Here is a 19,120-nt window from a genome sequence, read left to right as displayed (position 1 = left end):
ATTATTTTATTATTAATTTATTCAGTATAAACCGGCATAACGCATAATAACGCAGGTCATGTCCCATTGTCCTCCCGCACAGAAAATCTTCCCTGTTTATTTTTCTCTATTTTTCGATATTACATCTGAGTACGCCATCTATTGAGACGTTGTGCTATTAATTTGCGTGTACCATATCACCTATACCCGTTGGCTATCTATAGTATATTATTTGATCTAAGATTTTACGTCCTATTTCACCATATTCCAATACACTTCATTTTTCTATAATTATTACTATTCACTTTTTACTTTATCTTTTCGTATTTTTTTATTCTACTACATCAGGGACAAAAAAATGTTCTGCATATTATTACACCATAGAGATGTGTTAACATTACAACATAGTACAAATATCGATTTTAAACATGTTGTACTATTTATAATAACCGCTCTGCTGTACATCGGGTCACTGTAATACATAATATGTGTTAAATTTGAATTCAATGACATACAATCATTGTACACGAAAAATGAATTTTGTCTTATTTGGTATTATTTTTAAATTACAAAAATCGTTATTCTTTGTTTAAATATCTAATTTTGTCAATATTTGATTACAAATATCTATTAAAAAATACTGTGTTTATATAATTATTAGATATTTTGGTTACACTTTGAAAAACTTATGAGAAATATTGTTTTAAATTGTCGATACTAAGTAATAAAAATAGAATATTTTATAAAAATTTAACAACAAAATAATTCGCAAAATTTCATGATTTTGACAAATATTGTTCAAATTTAGCATTAAAAAATTGCACGTCATGTATTTTTTTAAATGTTTAAACATCTATTATACATATGACGAACCTTGTATTACATTTTAAAGCTTTTTTACCAAACGAAATTAAATTTGAAAGACTTTTATAGAAAAAATCTAAAAATAATATTTAGAGCATTTTATGATGATATTATTGCTATTTATGTAATTTATTTCACTATTGGACATTAGTAAGTCATTATAGATTGAATTATAATTATAATTATTTTTAACTATAGTTTTGGCCAAAAAAAGTTCGTCCAAATTTGAACTTAAAATATCTAAAGAAAAAACTGTGGTTTCCTTTATATTTTTTAAATTGTTAGGTTACAGTATGAACAACATATAACTTATGAAAAACCTCCTTTAAATAAATGTTCAACACTAAGCAAAATTGTATACATATTTATAACTAAAAACTAATTTGAGCATTAAATCAGGGACTGGAATCTTTATGATTTTATCGGTTTGAGTTTAGGTTTCGGTTTTCAAAAATCCAAAATTTCGGTTCCGGTTCTGGTTTCCGTTTTCAATAATATCATATTTCGGTTTCGGTTTCGGTTGATACCGATTTTAACCCTTTATATTTGACTTATGCTATTTTATTTTTATCAATTAAGTAGGTACTGTATAAAAAAAAATAACATTAAGAACCAGATATTAATGGGTGGGTGGGTGGGTGTCCTGTGGTTGGGAAAGTTAGTTTGAAGAATTTTTAAAAGTTGGTAATTCAATTAGAAATATCATGTTCAGCTCTATATGGACTACATGTGTATCAGCGTAAGTCGTACAGTAACAGCCAACATTAGGTTAAGCCCGGTACCCGCATGTGTAAAGAATGGAATATAAATATTATATTTATTAATTCGAAGAAATTATCGATGAAAGATAACTATTAACGTTAGTGATAATAGTAGATGTAGAGTTTTGGAAAGATTTGTAGCAATTAGTTAGAGAACGAATGAACACTACGAGATTTGTCTGTCATACTGACGAATTTTATACTTTATTAACAAAAATAAAAGTGAAAGACGAGACTACGCTCAACAATGGGTGAAGAACGACTTGAAAGTCTCATTCTTTTAAGTTGTGAAAAGGATATAGATATTAATATTGAAGAAGCTATAAATAGATTTGATTGTTCTTCAGATTTACTAAAATCACACCTTATGTTCAAATAAAATGAATAAATAGTAATATCACAATATAAGTTATTTACTTTTATCTTAAAAGAATTCCAATTTAATGTAATTATTTCAATAAAAAAAAGGTGGATAAGTGGGTGTCGCTCTGCTGTACAGTAGGTTACAAGTGGGTCACTGTAATGGATGGTGTTAAATTTGAATTCAATGATATAATATCGTTGTATAAGAAAAACGATTCTGAGCGAAAACGGTCAGTCAGCCTATGATTTTACCAAGTATATTTGATGATATTATTGTGAATAAAGTAATTTATATATAACCTATTTACGTGGAGCCTTGTTTTAAATTTTCAATCCTTAACCATAAAAGTTAAACATTTTATACATTTTTAACTACAAAATACTTCATAAATTATAAATTTGATAAATATTGTCAATAAATGCTTATAAAAAAAAATTGTGCATATGTATTTTTAATATTTTTCAACTGCTATTAGAACGATATATCAGGAGCTATAGAGTATTATATTACATTATCACTTTTTTTTACCCAACAAATAAAATTTTATTGATATTTATTGAAAAAAAAACTAAAAAAATTGAAAACTGGCAATGTTCGTAAACAGCTCAAAAAGAGTCAAAATATTTTCAAAATTGTATGGTGTATAGAAAATGTTAATATAAACATTCAGTGAAATTTTCAAGTATCTACGGTTATTTGTTTTTCAATTACAATAAAATAAGAAAATTGTTACATGAGAAATCGAGTGAATATCAAATGTTGTAAAAATATAAATTTCAGACGCTCATAAAAATTTAATTTAAGTTTCTTGTAGACATTTTTTTTTTGATAAAGGTAGACAAGCTTATTAGTAATCTTATATTACATTTTCAAATCTTAGATTTAAAAAGAAAAATTTTTATGAATTCTCAACTCAAAATAATTTGCTAATTTTCGTGTATTTCTAGTATTTTGTCAAAATTTGAACTTTAAATGCTTATAAATAAAAACTGTGACTAAGGATTTTTAATTTTTTTCATCTGCCTTTGAAACAATAACCTAGGAGCCTTCTATTAAATTTTCAAGCTTTTTTACTCAACAGATAAAATTTTATTGATATTTATAGAAAAAAAAACTAAAAAAATTGAAAACTGACAATGGCCGTAAACAGCTCAAAAAGAGTCAAAATATTTTGTAAATGTTATGGTGTATAGAAAATGCTAATATAAACATTCAGTCAAAATTTCATGTCCCTACGGTCATTTGTTTTAGAGTTACACCAAAAACCAAAATCGATTTTCTCGAAAACGGATTTTGCGTAAAAATTTCCGTTTTTCCTTAATTTTTCTTTTGTTTTTCACGTCGCTTGTGAAAACTACTGGGAAATTTTTTCTTTTGACCCCCCAAAGTACCAACTAGATTCACTTTCCTATCAGAAAAGTTACTATTGAAGAAAATCCAAGCACTTTTACTGTCCTAAAAGGTGATGACAGACACAAAAATAAAAAAAAAATAAAAAATAAAAAAAAAAAACACACATCATTGTAAAATCAATACATTCATCGCTTCGCTCAGAATCTAATATTCAAATTTACTAAGTTGGAGCAGGTCAACTTTTTTTCTCATGAGGATCATGATTCATGGTTATATTAATAATGTATCCACGTTATTTAATTTTATTATATTCACTCAATTTTCACAATTTATTGACTTTAAACCGTTAAAATAAGTAAGAAATAAGAAATTATCTTGAAATTTTCAATAACTACAGGTTAGTGCATACAAAGTACAAACTGGTATCACATGAATTTTTTTAAAATAAATATCATTAAATTAAATTTTTAGTTTAGATTATTGTTGAAAACATTACATTTAATACTTAACATTTAGAATATAATGTATTATTATATAATATTTTCTAAATGTAATGCATATATTGATATGTAATATAAGTACAATTATTAATTGGTTCAGGGGTGATACAGGGTTATATAATATTTACTGTGTATACCAATTAAATACCTATAACTGGCATAACTTATCCACTAAAAAACTATGAATTCACCTTTTGGAGAGCAGTGAAAAATTTTTTAGGGTGGTTGGTGTAAAAATATTAAATGTGAGTCAAGAAAAAAAAAGTTCAAGCCGCCACTGTTAAGAACCTCTATATATTGACAGGTATTAATTGTAATTACTTATTTCAGAGTTTAGGTACCTAATATAATATTATTACAATATAATATTAACACTAAAACTTTAAAAAATATAATATTATATTACAAAACAAACAAGTTAATTGTTGCAAATCATCAGACCTTCGCAAGGTATTGACTTACCCCACAGCACCAAACATAAATATTGTTTCCTTGATTTTTGAATCGAAATGAAACTATTTGATATATTTATATAGATTATAGGTATAACAGTTTATATATTATATTATATATACATCAATATTACCTATTGTGTATTTTACAAGCTGTCTTACCATATATACGATATCATTGGTCATGAATCATGATCCTTCCCGATATACCGTATGTTTCGTTATCTCCATTTGCACCAAATCAAATTATAGTACAATTCAACTTTTTGTTGTCCTCTAAAATAAGTACGTCTGGTCACCAATATAATACCTATATATTAATACTGAAATCTACGAATATGTATGAAGTACTTAGGTTAGGTTAAGATACTTTATAATAGACTAAAAAACAATATACAGTTTACTCCCGATTATCCGTGGAATAGGGTGGCAGGACATCCACGGATAAACGAATTCCGCGGATAATCCGCAAAATTAAATTTTATAATAAAAACTAAATTGGAAATTGAAATTGAAAATTATTATTACATATGTATTATTAAAAAAGATACACATTTATGTACAATGAATGTATGTACATGTATAATGAAAAATTAATAAAAATTATAAATTATTTATGTGCAAAAAAATCAGTGTACATTCGAGGGTCTAGTGTTAAAGGAACATAACATAATGTGTATTAATAAAAGTACATACCTACACGTGTATTTATATTAAATAAGCGTATTTTACGTCGTTGTCGAGTTATCGGTTATGACAAATTCACAACCCAATTAAACCTATAATGATTTATAATGACAAGATACAATACGTATATATTTTTTTGTATACATATAGGTATGTAGACGATTCCGTGGAAGACAGCGGATAATCCAACTGTAGTGTACTATTGTAGATTATATACGGAAAATATACAATTTGTGATAAATTAAAATAAAATAATTTTATTTCACGAACAACAGTTTAAAATCTGACAATATTTATATAGAAACCACCTATTGGCTATTTCTACAAATATATTACTACAAATGAGGAGTTTGAGCATAGGTGTAACTATAATTTTTTTGATTGGTAGAGGGTTGAGTGTTCTGATGAACTTAATTGAACAATTTGCAATATGGGGCAATATGAAAATAATTGTATTAAATATTATTAAAATGCAATTATTACCTGTAAAACTGTTATGATCGTACATAATATGAATAATGACACTTTCATCTTGAAACTTATCCTAAACACGTAAAAACCAAAAAAGTTTTGTCTGTAAACTATTTCTACAATATTTGACTACAATGGTTTTATATCAAGTCCAGTATTTATACCTATAATAGATATCTCCAATATCTACACAATAGAACATGACGTGTTCGCTATAATTGCAGTCTGCATAGCTGTATTGTTGACTATTATAATAATACCTTCGATAAATAATACATTTTACATAATTCTTATTTAACACGTACGAAAATAATGGCATGCAAAAATTTTTCCTATTCAAAAAAACAACCTTTTCTTTTTCAAATTTACAATATTTTTTTGTGATTTTATAATTTCTTGTTTTTATGCATAAAATATAATATTATTATTTATTTCCTATTAATGGTAAAATAATGGTATGTAACAGCATTTATATTAATCTGTGGTTTATGACTTCGGCCAGTTTTTATTTACGACAGATTGCGGATAATCGGTCCATGTACATTTCTCGCAAACAACAGAGATTAAAGGTATATTTCAAACATAAAAACGGATAACAGTTCAGTTCAGTGGCGTAAACTGGGGGTCGCACGGGGTCACACTGACCCTGAAAATATCACAGGGTCGCAAGAATATCTTTTTGCGGCTCCAAAAAATTACGATTTCAGTTTTCAAAAAATTCAAATATCAATATAATAATAAATTAACTAATTTATATTTTGAGAACCAATGTTTAACTTAATTTTGAAGCACTGGAATTCTTATTATATTGTATTCTTTCCACATTTATTTATAGTTGGTGATTAACCATTTTCTATTATTATACCAATATGTATAGTGTATACCTATTTATATTTTATTGTGATCGGCCGACTCGAGTCTCAATGGCAGCTGATAGTGAAAACGTGTCTCATATAGCTTAAAATTATTATTTGTTTGTTTAATACATGCATTTATTTTTGACACTTGTATTATTTTATTTCTTATCCGCGAACGATTCAAAATTAAAAGTGTTTCGACAACTTGCTAAAATGAATAAATTTATTGTAGAAATATCGAAAAAGTCGAAAGTAAGTGTCTATTTTTTCTTTAAATTCGTATAATTGTTTAGTACACATACCTATTTAGTATGCATTAAGTTTAAAGTAGCCCTTAAAATATATTACTAATTTATATTATATTAAAACTACAATTTTGACTAGTAAAAAAATGTATATTTGATCAATTTTTTTAATTAATTATTGGTAAGATTATATTATTGAGCAAATTAAATTTATTTTGGTATATATTTCTTGTATTATTTCGGTACTAATTGTTGTACCTGCTTATTAGAAAAATACTAATACAAATGCTCAGAAAAATATTGGCTTATCTGAAGAAAACCTCCTTTCCCCAGGAAAAAGATCAAAAATGGTACCTAAATATAGTGAATAATTAAGTATTTTAGGATGTACAAACAATTTTCAATTTTAAAATACTCATAACTGGCTTAAAAATTAAAATATAGCAATGTGCCTATGAGGTTGACTAGATAACAATCTTACATTTACATTATAAGAACATTTATAAGAGCTCAATTTCCTCTAATTTTTAAACTAACGGAGCTAAACGTGATCGGCCTAGCATAAAATTTGTTATGTTACGCGCTTGTAAGACGGATACAACACATGCGGGTAACAAAGAACGCTCTTAATGCAAATAAGTACTAGTAGGTACTTGGCTTATATTTTATAACAGAACCAGTTTTTTATACAACTTAATATATAAAATCTTAAGTACGAAAAAATGTAATATCCAAAAATTAAATATTCGAATAAATAAAAAAAAATTTAAATCACGTAAAATACAATTTTGTTTTAGGGTACAAGCATGAAACTAACCTGATAATCATACATAGGGAGCTATATGTCATGTAATTGAAGAGTCTTTATATCTGAAATATCAGTATTTTTTATCGAAAGATGAAGTGTCATTCTCTCCTACGTCGCATGTTATAATCAGTAGGATGGTATGTATCAGTAGCTATGTTAGTTTTGTAAACGGACAAAAAAGGTTTAAAAAGGGTCTATTTGCGTCATAGTGTGCTGATATGGGTTGAACGAAATCTACCTTTTTACGTCGATAAAATAACACAAAATTAGATATAGTCTCAATCCTGCACAAGGAAATTATCTAACGGAATTGACGCCTGTCAACTATTAAACTTTTAAAATTTTTTTTTATCTGATATAAAATAAAATAATTTTATATTATTATTTACTATTATAGATATATACATATTATTAATTATAGTCTAATGAAAAACCAATATGTGCATATTATAATAATATATCATTGGATGGAATTTTAATATATTAAAACTTTGATTAAGTTGAAGTAGGTAAATTAGTATTACTGTATATATTTTTTCCCAATTAAATAAATATTTCTATAGTTTATAACCAGTTGTCAGCTACTAAAATCCTAAATACCGGACAATTATTTTCTCTAATTGTTTCTACAATTTCATATCATTTTTCTATTATTAATTATTGATTCATATTATAATTACAGTCGTAGCCGAAAGAATTTAAGTAGATATTCAATATTTTAAACCCTCTTTTACTGTCTATTTTTTATTGACAGCTGCCATCGTTTTATTATTTTAATCACGCTGCCAACACAGCTCCATAAATTTAGTTATTTTTCAGCTAATGAACTTTATCAGTAATAACCTTCAAATAGTAATAACTAATATCTGTTTAATTTTGAAGGTATTTACTTTGAAAATTAATTAGGTACCTAGTTATTTTAAATTATTAAAAGATATCAGTATGAAGAAAAATATATATACAAACATTTAATTTGGTGTATGGACCTAAAAACATATAAATTAACAAACATATATTATTAAGCTATGTAGATAGACATGCTATATTATAGTAGGTACCTAGTATCGCCACTTACCAGTATCAGTAGGTAATAATATAGTTTAGTAAGTTACTTAACTATTACTTATCAATTTTCAATACCACAATCTTAATATTTAATGTTACCATTTTGGTAAATAATATAAATAAAACATATAAATTAACAAATATATATTATTAAGCTATGTAGATATACATGCTATATTATAGTAGGTACCTAGTATCGCCACTTACCTGTATCAGTAGGAAATAATATAGTTTAGTAAGTTACTTAACTATTACTTATCAATTTTCAATACCACAATCTTAATATTTAATGTTACCATTTTGGTTAGGTCAGTAATATGCTCTTCGATAACACCTAAAAATAGCATGTCTTTTCAATCATCCATATTATTGTTGATTGAATTTATTAATACATAATATGTATTATGTATTTATGTTTAGCCGGCCGCAGCCACGGGCCACGGTTGGTTAACCATAAACCGTAGGTACCTACTGCCTATGGTAATAAAATGGTAATAACAATAATTATGTATAATAATTGTTGAGTGAAGTGTACCTATTTGGGATCTTTATAAGGTAAGTCACTCCGGACTCGTGCGTACTATACCCTATTATAGGTATTGGTTAATATAATATCATTAGACGGCTTGACGCGGAAGACCTGCCGTGGTTACAGACTACGTGGTAATCTATAGATAAATAAATAAATATATATGTATACTTATACCTACATGGCTAAAATAATTCTACAACTCAGTTTGTGAGAAAAAAAAATTATATATAAACTTAACACAATGTTATAGTTGGAATATTATAACTTATAAGTTATGCCTACTCTGAAAATTTACGAAATTACTTGTAGGCATCACAGTGATTTCTTAATATTTTAAACAACGAACTATATTAATTTCATTATCAAACGTATAGTACTTTTTTAAAAATGTTTATGAATAAATAAAAAAATATTGAATAAATTTTTTGTTAATGTTTATAATTAATATACATTTAATGTTGAAGAATAAATTGGCAAGAGGTACGCTGAATAAATTGTGGTCATTACTTCTGATCTACATTTAATAACTAATAAACTGTTGTAAAAATGAAGTATTATAAATAAATCAAAATATAACAATAAAAATTATTATTAAAAACAAAACAAAAATGACAGAAAATTAATGTGGCCATAATTAAATAAATCACCTCATATAAATTATAATATGTATATTATGTAATATTATAATATGTAAATATAAATTTACGTATTATATATTTACATAACAACGATTGGTGTACACATTTTATCGACGTTTACCAAGTCTTACCGAATAATAATGATGATGGTATAACGGCGGTGGCGCAGAAGAGAACGAAAAACAAAACGAAGCAAAAAAATAATAATAATAATAATAATAAATAATATAAAGGGGATCGGTGGCGGTGCTCCGTCGGTGCAGCAACTCAGCCTCGGCCCCACTAGTTTGAGGGGTTGGTGGGTGGGTGATAGTCGAGTGGGCGGGTGAGTACAAATAATGTATTATTATATAACGGTAGCGGCGGCGGCGGCACTGTTAGCAAAAGCACCACCGTAAAGGCCGCCAAAAAAAGGGTGTCGATAACTCGTGCGCCGGGCGCGGCGGGGTTACCACGGTAACGACGCTCGTCGCCGCCGAGCCGTCCGGGATCTCCCCTCTGCCGCCGCCGCACCATCTGTCATCCCTTTGAAAATCACGGATTTCTGATTACTAGCTCGCCGCCGAGTGATCGTGCGGGGTGACCGAGTCGTTGGTCGCGGTGTTTGGCGGTGAGCGGGTGGTGATGGCTAAGGGTGGCGGACGGCGACGGAGAGGGCGGACGGACGGTCGAGTGGTGCGAGGGCTTTATCGCTGCCACCGCCGCGCTTTATTCGGTTTTCCGGACCCGCAGAACCGGACGAGTTTTCGGTCGTCGCGGTGCGGTGCAGTCGCGGTGCGGTGGTGGTCCACGACACCCGTTATCGACTTTTACGCGAGTCCCAAAACATTACGCACGCTCACACACACGCGCACGCACGCACACACAGTCACACGGGGCGCGCGCTTTGTCCCGCTTCATCTCACCGTCACCGCCGCCGCGGGATCACAGCCGGGAGAGACGTCGTCATCGCCGCCGCCGCCGGTCCGTTCCGAACATCGTACGACGACGAGCGCGCGTGAATATTTAATTATTTCTGTCGTCGCATATCATATACGAGGTACGTAGTCTGTGTAAATAATATTTCATACTAGTTTTAATCCAAAATAGATACTAATATTATTATTGTATACAAACATAATAATATTATATTATATTATTAGATACCTAATAATCGAGCATCGTCGTCATTGTTATATATATATATTGTTTACTGTCATGATTGTTGTTGTAATATATATATACTATACGTGTTTGTACAGGGATCTCGTTTCCGCCGCAGCCTCTCCGCCGCTGCCGCCACAACCACCGTTTGTCAACAAATGAAAAAGCTGTTTTCCGTGGATTCTGTAAGAATTTTATAGTTTTGATATTATTAAAATCATTTTATTGGCTTCTATCATACATATTATTTAAAATGACGCTAGGCGTTGGTTTTTTACGTGCCGTATGCCCGTATACACAGACAACAAAACATTACATAATAGGTATACACAGACTGACAAACTACGAGATAGTCTAAGAATGCCTCAACATGAATACCTACTTACCGATATTTATATAGCATTCACTGAACTACATAGTACCATTGTTCATTATAGCACATGAAGGTTACCACTTATAGGTAGCTGCACTCCAATTTATTGTACCTGTTCTATTATACGCATATTTGTTATTATTGCATAAATGACTTTTTTTTTATTGGAGAGTAGTTTGCACCTACCTATTATACTTAAAGACTGTTGCATGTTTACGATGGATTCAAATAGCAGTTAAATTCGTTTGGATATCGTATATAATGCATATATATTATAATATATAAATATCTATACTTCATTGGTGCAATGGTAATAGTTTAATTAGAAATCGAATAACTTTGTCAAATATATTATTTTGTTCGTTTAAATTGCTATATTATAGGTATAGGCATTGCCCACATTATGTACCTAATGAGTTAATATTACTTTTTAACTTATGGAACTGTGATGCAATAATAAGGTATGATTTTTATTTTGAACTTTTATCCCTCTATAACTTTAAATTTCAAACTCTACAGTATTTCTTACACATATTTTAATAACCATTTTTTTATTTATTTATTAATTTTTTTGTTTTTATTGATTATTCAACATAAATAATATTTTAAACACGATGCTTTTTAAAATATATTAAAAATATATTAAATTATTACGTATCCATAAGCTACATAAATACATTATTTTGAAAACTTATGATTTTAATTTTAAATTCGATATAATTGTTTCCAACAATAAACCATCTATTTTTATGAGTTTAGATATAATTAACCATCCTAACATCCCTATTCATGACATCGATTTACCTATATGCAGTGTTAGGACTTATCTAGATAAATAGTTACAAGGTATCTAAACGTTCATCTTAGATATTTTTTTACTAATCTAAATAAATTCATCTAGATACATTTTTTATTGATAAAAATCGCGAAATTGTATAACACATTTTAAACATTTATACAGATTCTCAAACCAAGTTTATGGTTTATAAATAATGTAATTATTTTTATTTATATCATTATTATTATTATGTTTCTAGTGTCCAACTAAAATATAACTATATTTAAAACCTATTTAAAAAAAAATTGTATCTTTTTTTTATCTAGAAAAAAAGTATTTTTTTTTATCTTTATCTAGATAAATACGAGTTAGGTTATATTTTATATCTATCTAGATACATTTGATTTGCATTACCTTTATCTTTATCTAGATAAAAAAATACTTATCTAATCCGAACACTGCCTTTATGTACCTATTACATAATATACCTAATATGCATGTAGGTACAGGTTAGTTTGTTAATTATAACTTATAATAACATGATCAAATATTCTAATTTAAATATAATAGTTAAATCTATTAATAATGAAATACATCATATTATAATCAGTTTGATACATTGATACGGAAATACAATATATTATTATGATAAGCTGATTCAATTGACTTTTTCAAAGTGTCTCAATCATAATATCTGTACAATTGAAGCTTATGCGTCAGACCACAGAAGACCACAGTAATAGTAGTAGAAATAAAATGTATATAGTTGCAGTCAGGTTTTGGCAAAATTATGAAAAATGACTTTTTTACATTTTATAGGACCATGGATTTCACGTCTAGTTCTTTGGAAACCAACGGCACGTACTTTGCATGTGAATCTAACCAAGTACCCGGCCGACGGACTCCTCTGAGCGCCGTTGGACTGGGAGGATACTATTTCCCGCAACCATCATCAGTGGCCTCCGACGAAAATAGCCCGGGCCCGGCTTGTCAACCATTCAATAATGGTTCTGACAACAGGTAAACGAAATCCGTAAATAAGAAGTATTTGCTATGTTCCCACACGAAACGTACCAGGTGAACGGACAACGGTTATATATTATAATAATATGTAAGTTCCTACGGGAAAAATCACCAGTACCTCAGTAGGTACTTATAAGTTCCTACATATTATAGATAGGTACAATTAAATCGGTACCTACTGTTCATTATTACATAATAATATAACACCTTAACTATCTTGACCAGGAGTAGCAAACCGTTTTCTGGTCGTTTTTGTGTGCCGTGAAAATTTATCCAACGTGCCACCCCCGATCTAGACTTATCTTCATTACCTAAGAATTATAATGCAAAATAGTGTTGGCAGTACATTTTATTTAATTCAGTACTCATTTACAAACAAATTATAATAACCTCACTCGTCACCAATTAAATTAAAGTTGTAAGTCTAAAGTATGAAAAAAATTTGTTTTGGTATCGAAAAATTGTCATTTTCGTGTAAGTATCTATGAAAATAGGTTTCCAAAAATAAAAAATGACATAGTTTGTTTTCGTTTTATTCGTGTAGGAATAAAGATATAGGGGTGGTTCTTACCTCTTATGTCTGTTGTGATAACTTGCATTTGTCAATTGCCATTTAGGTATATTAAGAGTATATATTCGAATCGAAATTAAAATATGTAAGTGGCTAGTATACATTTATATGTTCACATCACCTTTTTTACATTGTGATTTCATTAGTTTAACCAGACATTTCCTCATGCTCTACGCCGTGTAATCATAGAATTTTTCAAAATTTTGTTTATTTGTAATCAATTTATTATTTATTACAAATATTGGCACACTGAACTATTATTCGGTTATAACAAAATTAATTTAGTCATGTATTAAGTACCTAACTAATAATTCATTATTATACTAAGTTGCTTTTATTTTTATTCTCGTTTTTAATTTTTTTTTTCAATTTCATTAAAAACATAGATTTACAAAAAAAAAAAATACCATTGATTTTTCTTCCCTAGTTTATTTAGTGTGAAATACTCCAATTCCAGTAAATCTGGAATATACCTACTAAATTTTTAAAAATATATTTTTTTAGCTATAATATCCGTTCATTACTAAAATAGTAAGAGCACATACAAAAATGATTATTCGATGACTGCAATGTAAAGAATACTGAATAACACATACAATGACGAATTTAACATTAAAAGTAACTATTGTTAAATGACAATTAAATGTACAGATTAATACCTATAAAAAGTGCTGTGAACATCATACATTACACTTTTTTGAACAATTCTGTGACTATGCGTTACACGATAGAGGCTGTGAAAATGCCCCCTTAAGAGGACGCTACACCGGCATGTGTTGTCTCCGTCTTACAAATGTACAACATAGCAAAAACTTTTTTGCGCGGGAAAGAACCGAGAAGGATAAAGTCATAACTAAGAAGCGAGATTTTCACCATATAAAAAGGAGAACTTTAGCTGTGCAATGTCGTTTTTATTTTTTTGGTTATCATTTTTACGAAAAAAGTTATTACTGTTTCAAAAATCATTACTGTTTGCGTTTTTTCAAACTTGAATAACTTATTTCGCATGAGTGATATAAAAACGACATTGCACAGCCATAGTTCTCCATTTTATGTAGGTAGTGAAAATCTCGTTTCTTAGTTATGACTTTAGCCTTCTCGGTTGTTTCCCACGCAAAACAGTTTTTGTTATGTTGTACATTTGTAAAACGGAGACAACACATGCGGGTGTAGCATCCTCTTAAACAGATGAGATCTCGTTACAAAAAAAGGTGCTGCGAACATACAAATATATATTATTTAGGCATACTCTTATATTTACTATTTACCACAATGCTTTCTTATTTTTACATTTAGAATACCTAACAATGGTCAAGGCACTTCGACAATGTCCGGTGCGGGAGGCAAGTCCAAGTCCAAGCAAGGCAAGTCCGTCAGGTTGAATATCAACGCTCGTGAGAGGAGAAGGATGCACGACTTGAATGATGCGCTGGATGAACTTAGAAGTGTCATACCATATGCTCACTCGCCGTCCGTAAGGAAATTGTCGAAAATCGCTACGCTTTTATTGGCAAAAAATTACATTTTAATGCAAGCAAACGCTCTAGAAGAATTAAGAAGACTGATCACTTACATACAGGTATACCTGAGAACACGTGTCTTGCGTTTTGAGATTCAGTTTCAATATTTTTCTTTCTTATTTGCGACTTATTCTAATTTTTAGGCTCAAGGAACAATGACAATGCCACCAGGTTTTGATCTACAGGCTTCGATGTATCCCATTAAACCTTCATTGGCTTCACCCAACGCTTCACCAGATTCTCCACAGTCTTAAAATGTTACACTAATGACCGCTTTTATAACAAAAAATATAAAAATATAATATGATAATATACTAAAATGTAAACAATATTAATGAGTGGACTACTAACACTTCTAAGCAAACAACACGTCGCTAAGTTTTACAATGTGATTTTCATAAATTATTATTAATACATAATAATATATTATATACATTACACACACAATAATAATATTATTATATATTAAATTATATTATCATAGTTGTTATAAATACAAATCGATTTTATATTTTTGACCTGTCTGTATGAAGTAGACGGACATTTGAAAAACATAATATTTTGTACATGAATGCACATCTTTGTAACATAATATACTTACATTAAGCATAATGATTTTGTGTTCAAATATTCAGACTAATTATTATTGTTAGCCTCTTTTCAATGAATAAATTATAATTTAGAGTACCAATATTTCCCACACTATAACTCATGTATCATTTCTATTAAATAATTGCTTGCGTATTCTTTACATATAATGGTAGGTAAAACTAAATTCGTGTAAATAATGATTGATGGCTTATTAAGTTAAAAATGTATTTTATTTTAATTAGCACCTAAATAGTTTCTACTTTATAATATGTATTAATTTAGCTATACGTACTGCCATGCATACGATAAACTATTATTTAGTTTATAGATAGGAAAATCTAGTCACTTAAAGTACTTATAATATAATATTAATGCTATAATTTATCATTTAAATATTTCATAATTATATTGATACATTTTAATACAATTACTGACTAGACTCATATTGTAATAGGAATAATAAATTAAAACATGTATTTTTTAATCTTTATCATATCCAATTCTTAAACATAATATTATTTTATCAATTATTGTATACAATAAAAATGCATTTGTCTCATGCTGCCTTCGGTGATTTTTTTACTTTTTAAGAGGACACAACACGCCCATCAATACAAATTGTTTGTAAAAACTGTTTTACGTTAAAAATAACTACTGAGTTTGGCTACAGTCATAGCTGAGAAATCACATTTATATTTTATACACGATACACAAGAACATATATATTTTGTTGTCATTACGTTTTTATTTGTTTGATATTATCATTAGTACAAAACAGTTATATCAGTTTGAAAAACATAAAAATACCAAATTGAAAAAAAAAAATAATAACTTTTTTGTAAAATGTATATACAAACAATAATAATTAGTAAAAACTCAGAATATATTATATTCTTCTTTATTACGCTTGGTAACTATAAACTGTAGCTTAAGTTGTTTCGCGTTGAATTGTTTTTTTTAAATAATCTCATAATTTATTATTTAATAACCAGTTATGGTACTAACATAGATAGGTACCTAACCTACCACTAATTGTAAGTTACTTTGAATTAATAATTAAAGATATTCGAGTAAAAATTTAATTTTCTCAAAATGTCACTAAAATTGCCTAAATAAAACACTTTAAAAAACGGGTGTGTTGTCCACTTAATTTATATTTTATTTCATCAAAAATATTATAATAACAAAAAGTTATCTCTAGGAAAAAAAAATAACTCTAAACAAATAGAAGTGTTAAAATATTATACAAAACAAGATAGCTTAAAAATCGTATAATATTATTTTGTATTTGACATCATTATAATGTTTAAAATAAATAACTCAATTAGGTCCTTAATTATCATATTTTTCTTTTTTAATAATAACAAAAATTAATACTTATAAGTTATAAGTTATAAGACACTATACGACCTAACCTACCTAAACAGTATTTAATTCGTACTTCATAATTATGTATTTAAGATTTAAAACGATAATGGTTAGGTATGCACTTATAATTGTTTTTATAACATTTTTTATTCAAATTGTATAAAATCACTTCTACCTAGGTACCTACTGACAAATGAACACATTTTCAAATAACTTAATTCCATAGCACGGAAACTAGAAAAACATTTTATTATAAATTGGAAATTGTTTTCTTTGTTAAATGTTTAAATATAACTATTTCGGAAATACTCTTAAGCCAACATTACTATAGATGATTTTAATACCATTTCATATTGTCGGCATTTAATATTAAAAATACATCTTAATAGAAATAAATAAATAATTAATTACTTATTACTTACATATTATATCACTACCGGTCGGTACCTATGAAATGACGTAGGTACCTGCAGGTAATACTTTACTAATAATAATTATAGTGTTATACGACCTACTATCGCGCACTGTTTTTGAGTTATGCATATGAGGCACTTATTGTTTTTAAAAATGTATACCAGTAATATTTAATGATTTTATTTTTATAGGAACTATTGAATTTAAAAATGTTGCCATGTTTGTATACCTACCTAATAATTTATGAAAAATAAATAAATACAAACAAGCACTACATTTTTATTTTTAAACATCAACTTTATTTATTATTTAATATTTTTACATTAAATTAATATACCTAATGAGCCTATTAGTGCTATTACTAATTTATTTGAGTTTAATATTCTATTAAAATTATAGCGTGATGTATTAACTTACTATGCTATTATTATATTTTGTCATCAACTAATATTATTTACTTAAAAATACAATTTTACATAGTACCTCTAGACTCTAGTAAATTTTGTACACAAAGCTAAACATCACCAGGTACACAAACAGGATATAGATACTTAAAAAAAATTAAAATATGTTCCTATTCAAAGTGAAGTAGATATTTGTTACCTAACATTTAAAAATGTAATTATATGTATATTAAATAATATTAAAACAGGAACTAAACGTTATGATTAAAATCAAACACTTAAATATACACTTATATAACCATAGAATGTTTTGTTTTTAGTATATTTAAAATATTTATATAATATTATATTTATTGTATAACAAATTTAAGAGGCTGTCTTTAAGCATACAATTATATACAAACTGATATAAAGTCATTTTGGTGATTTAACAATGTATGATAAATATTAAAATTGAAATATAGTACACTATTATTGGTGAATTTAAATCCATTCAATCCGTCCAAGTTTTGGCAATTGTACCTAAAACTTTTAAATAGTAAATACTATAATGACATAGATTTAATCCATGACACTTTTATGGTGTATACATTTTTTTTTTTTTAGGGCTTATTTTACGATTTTAATTGCATATTGATTCATCTATTCTTTTAGTGTATATTTTGGTGTTTTTTTAGACATTTTTGAAATAATTACTTGTCGTACTATAGAAAACAAAATGTTATATTATTCCTTATCGATTAAAACACCTGCAAAAAATCACAAATCATTTAGGTTATTAAATTCTTTTTAGGATACATATTTAATATTAATTGAATCATATTTTTTTCTTATAGATTAAAACTACCTACAAAACACAGATATTTGAATGAAAAGTATTTACAGTAGGGTTCCATAATTTTAAACTTATTATTTTAACTAAATATTCAGAAACCAAATGTCTTTTTTCTAATTTTTTCTAGTATATTTAAATTTTTTACCACATATTGGGTTGATTATAATACTAATTACGTCAAAATACAAATTTGCATACGAATTCGAACTCTGTTAATAATTTACAGACCATCTGAAACGTACATAAATGTCTATAAACTATAGAGTCTCCCAATGATTTATTATTACTTTCTATTCAAGTTATGTCACATGTTTTGTATTTTGTTTTAATATAAGTATGTAGGTACTTATTCCATATACCTGTTAAACTGTATAAATTAATTTATCTTTAAATTTTTAATTTTAATTTTGAGTTATAACTTATTATTTTGCAGAATTTAAAAGTATAAATAAATGTAATAGTTAAATTTATTAGTACGCTAAATATGTATATAGATACGTACCTAACCTAACCTATACTGTGAA

At 27.7% G+C, this 19,120-nt stretch overlaps 1 protein-coding gene across 1 annotated transcript; it reads left to right on the top strand.

The window, feature by feature from the left end:
* The first annotated feature begins 10,293 nt into the window (after nt 1–10,293).
* LOC132935213 (class E basic helix-loop-helix protein 22) lies at nt 10,294–16,134 on the top strand. The gene is made up of 5 exons (XM_061001692.1): nt 10,294–10,615; nt 10,818–10,904; nt 12,690–12,890; nt 14,761–15,043; nt 15,128–16,134. Exons 3-5 carry the CDS (start codon nt 12,694–12,696, stop codon nt 15,236–15,238), a joined length of 591 nt encoding a protein of 196 aa, XP_060857675.1. The 5' UTR covers nt 10,294–10,615; nt 10,818–10,904; nt 12,690–12,693; the 3' UTR covers nt 15,239–16,134.
* Nucleotides 16,135–19,120: the final 2,986 nt, after the last annotated feature.

Source organism: Metopolophium dirhodum, chromosome 1, assembly GCF_019925205.1.
Source record: "Metopolophium dirhodum isolate CAU chromosome 1, ASM1992520v1, whole genome shotgun sequence".
In the NCBI taxonomy this organism is placed as follows: domain Eukaryota; kingdom Metazoa; phylum Arthropoda; class Insecta; order Hemiptera; family Aphididae; genus Metopolophium; species Metopolophium dirhodum.
The sequence above is the reverse complement of the archived record's forward strand: the minus strand, read 5'-3'. Positions and strand labels throughout refer to the sequence as shown.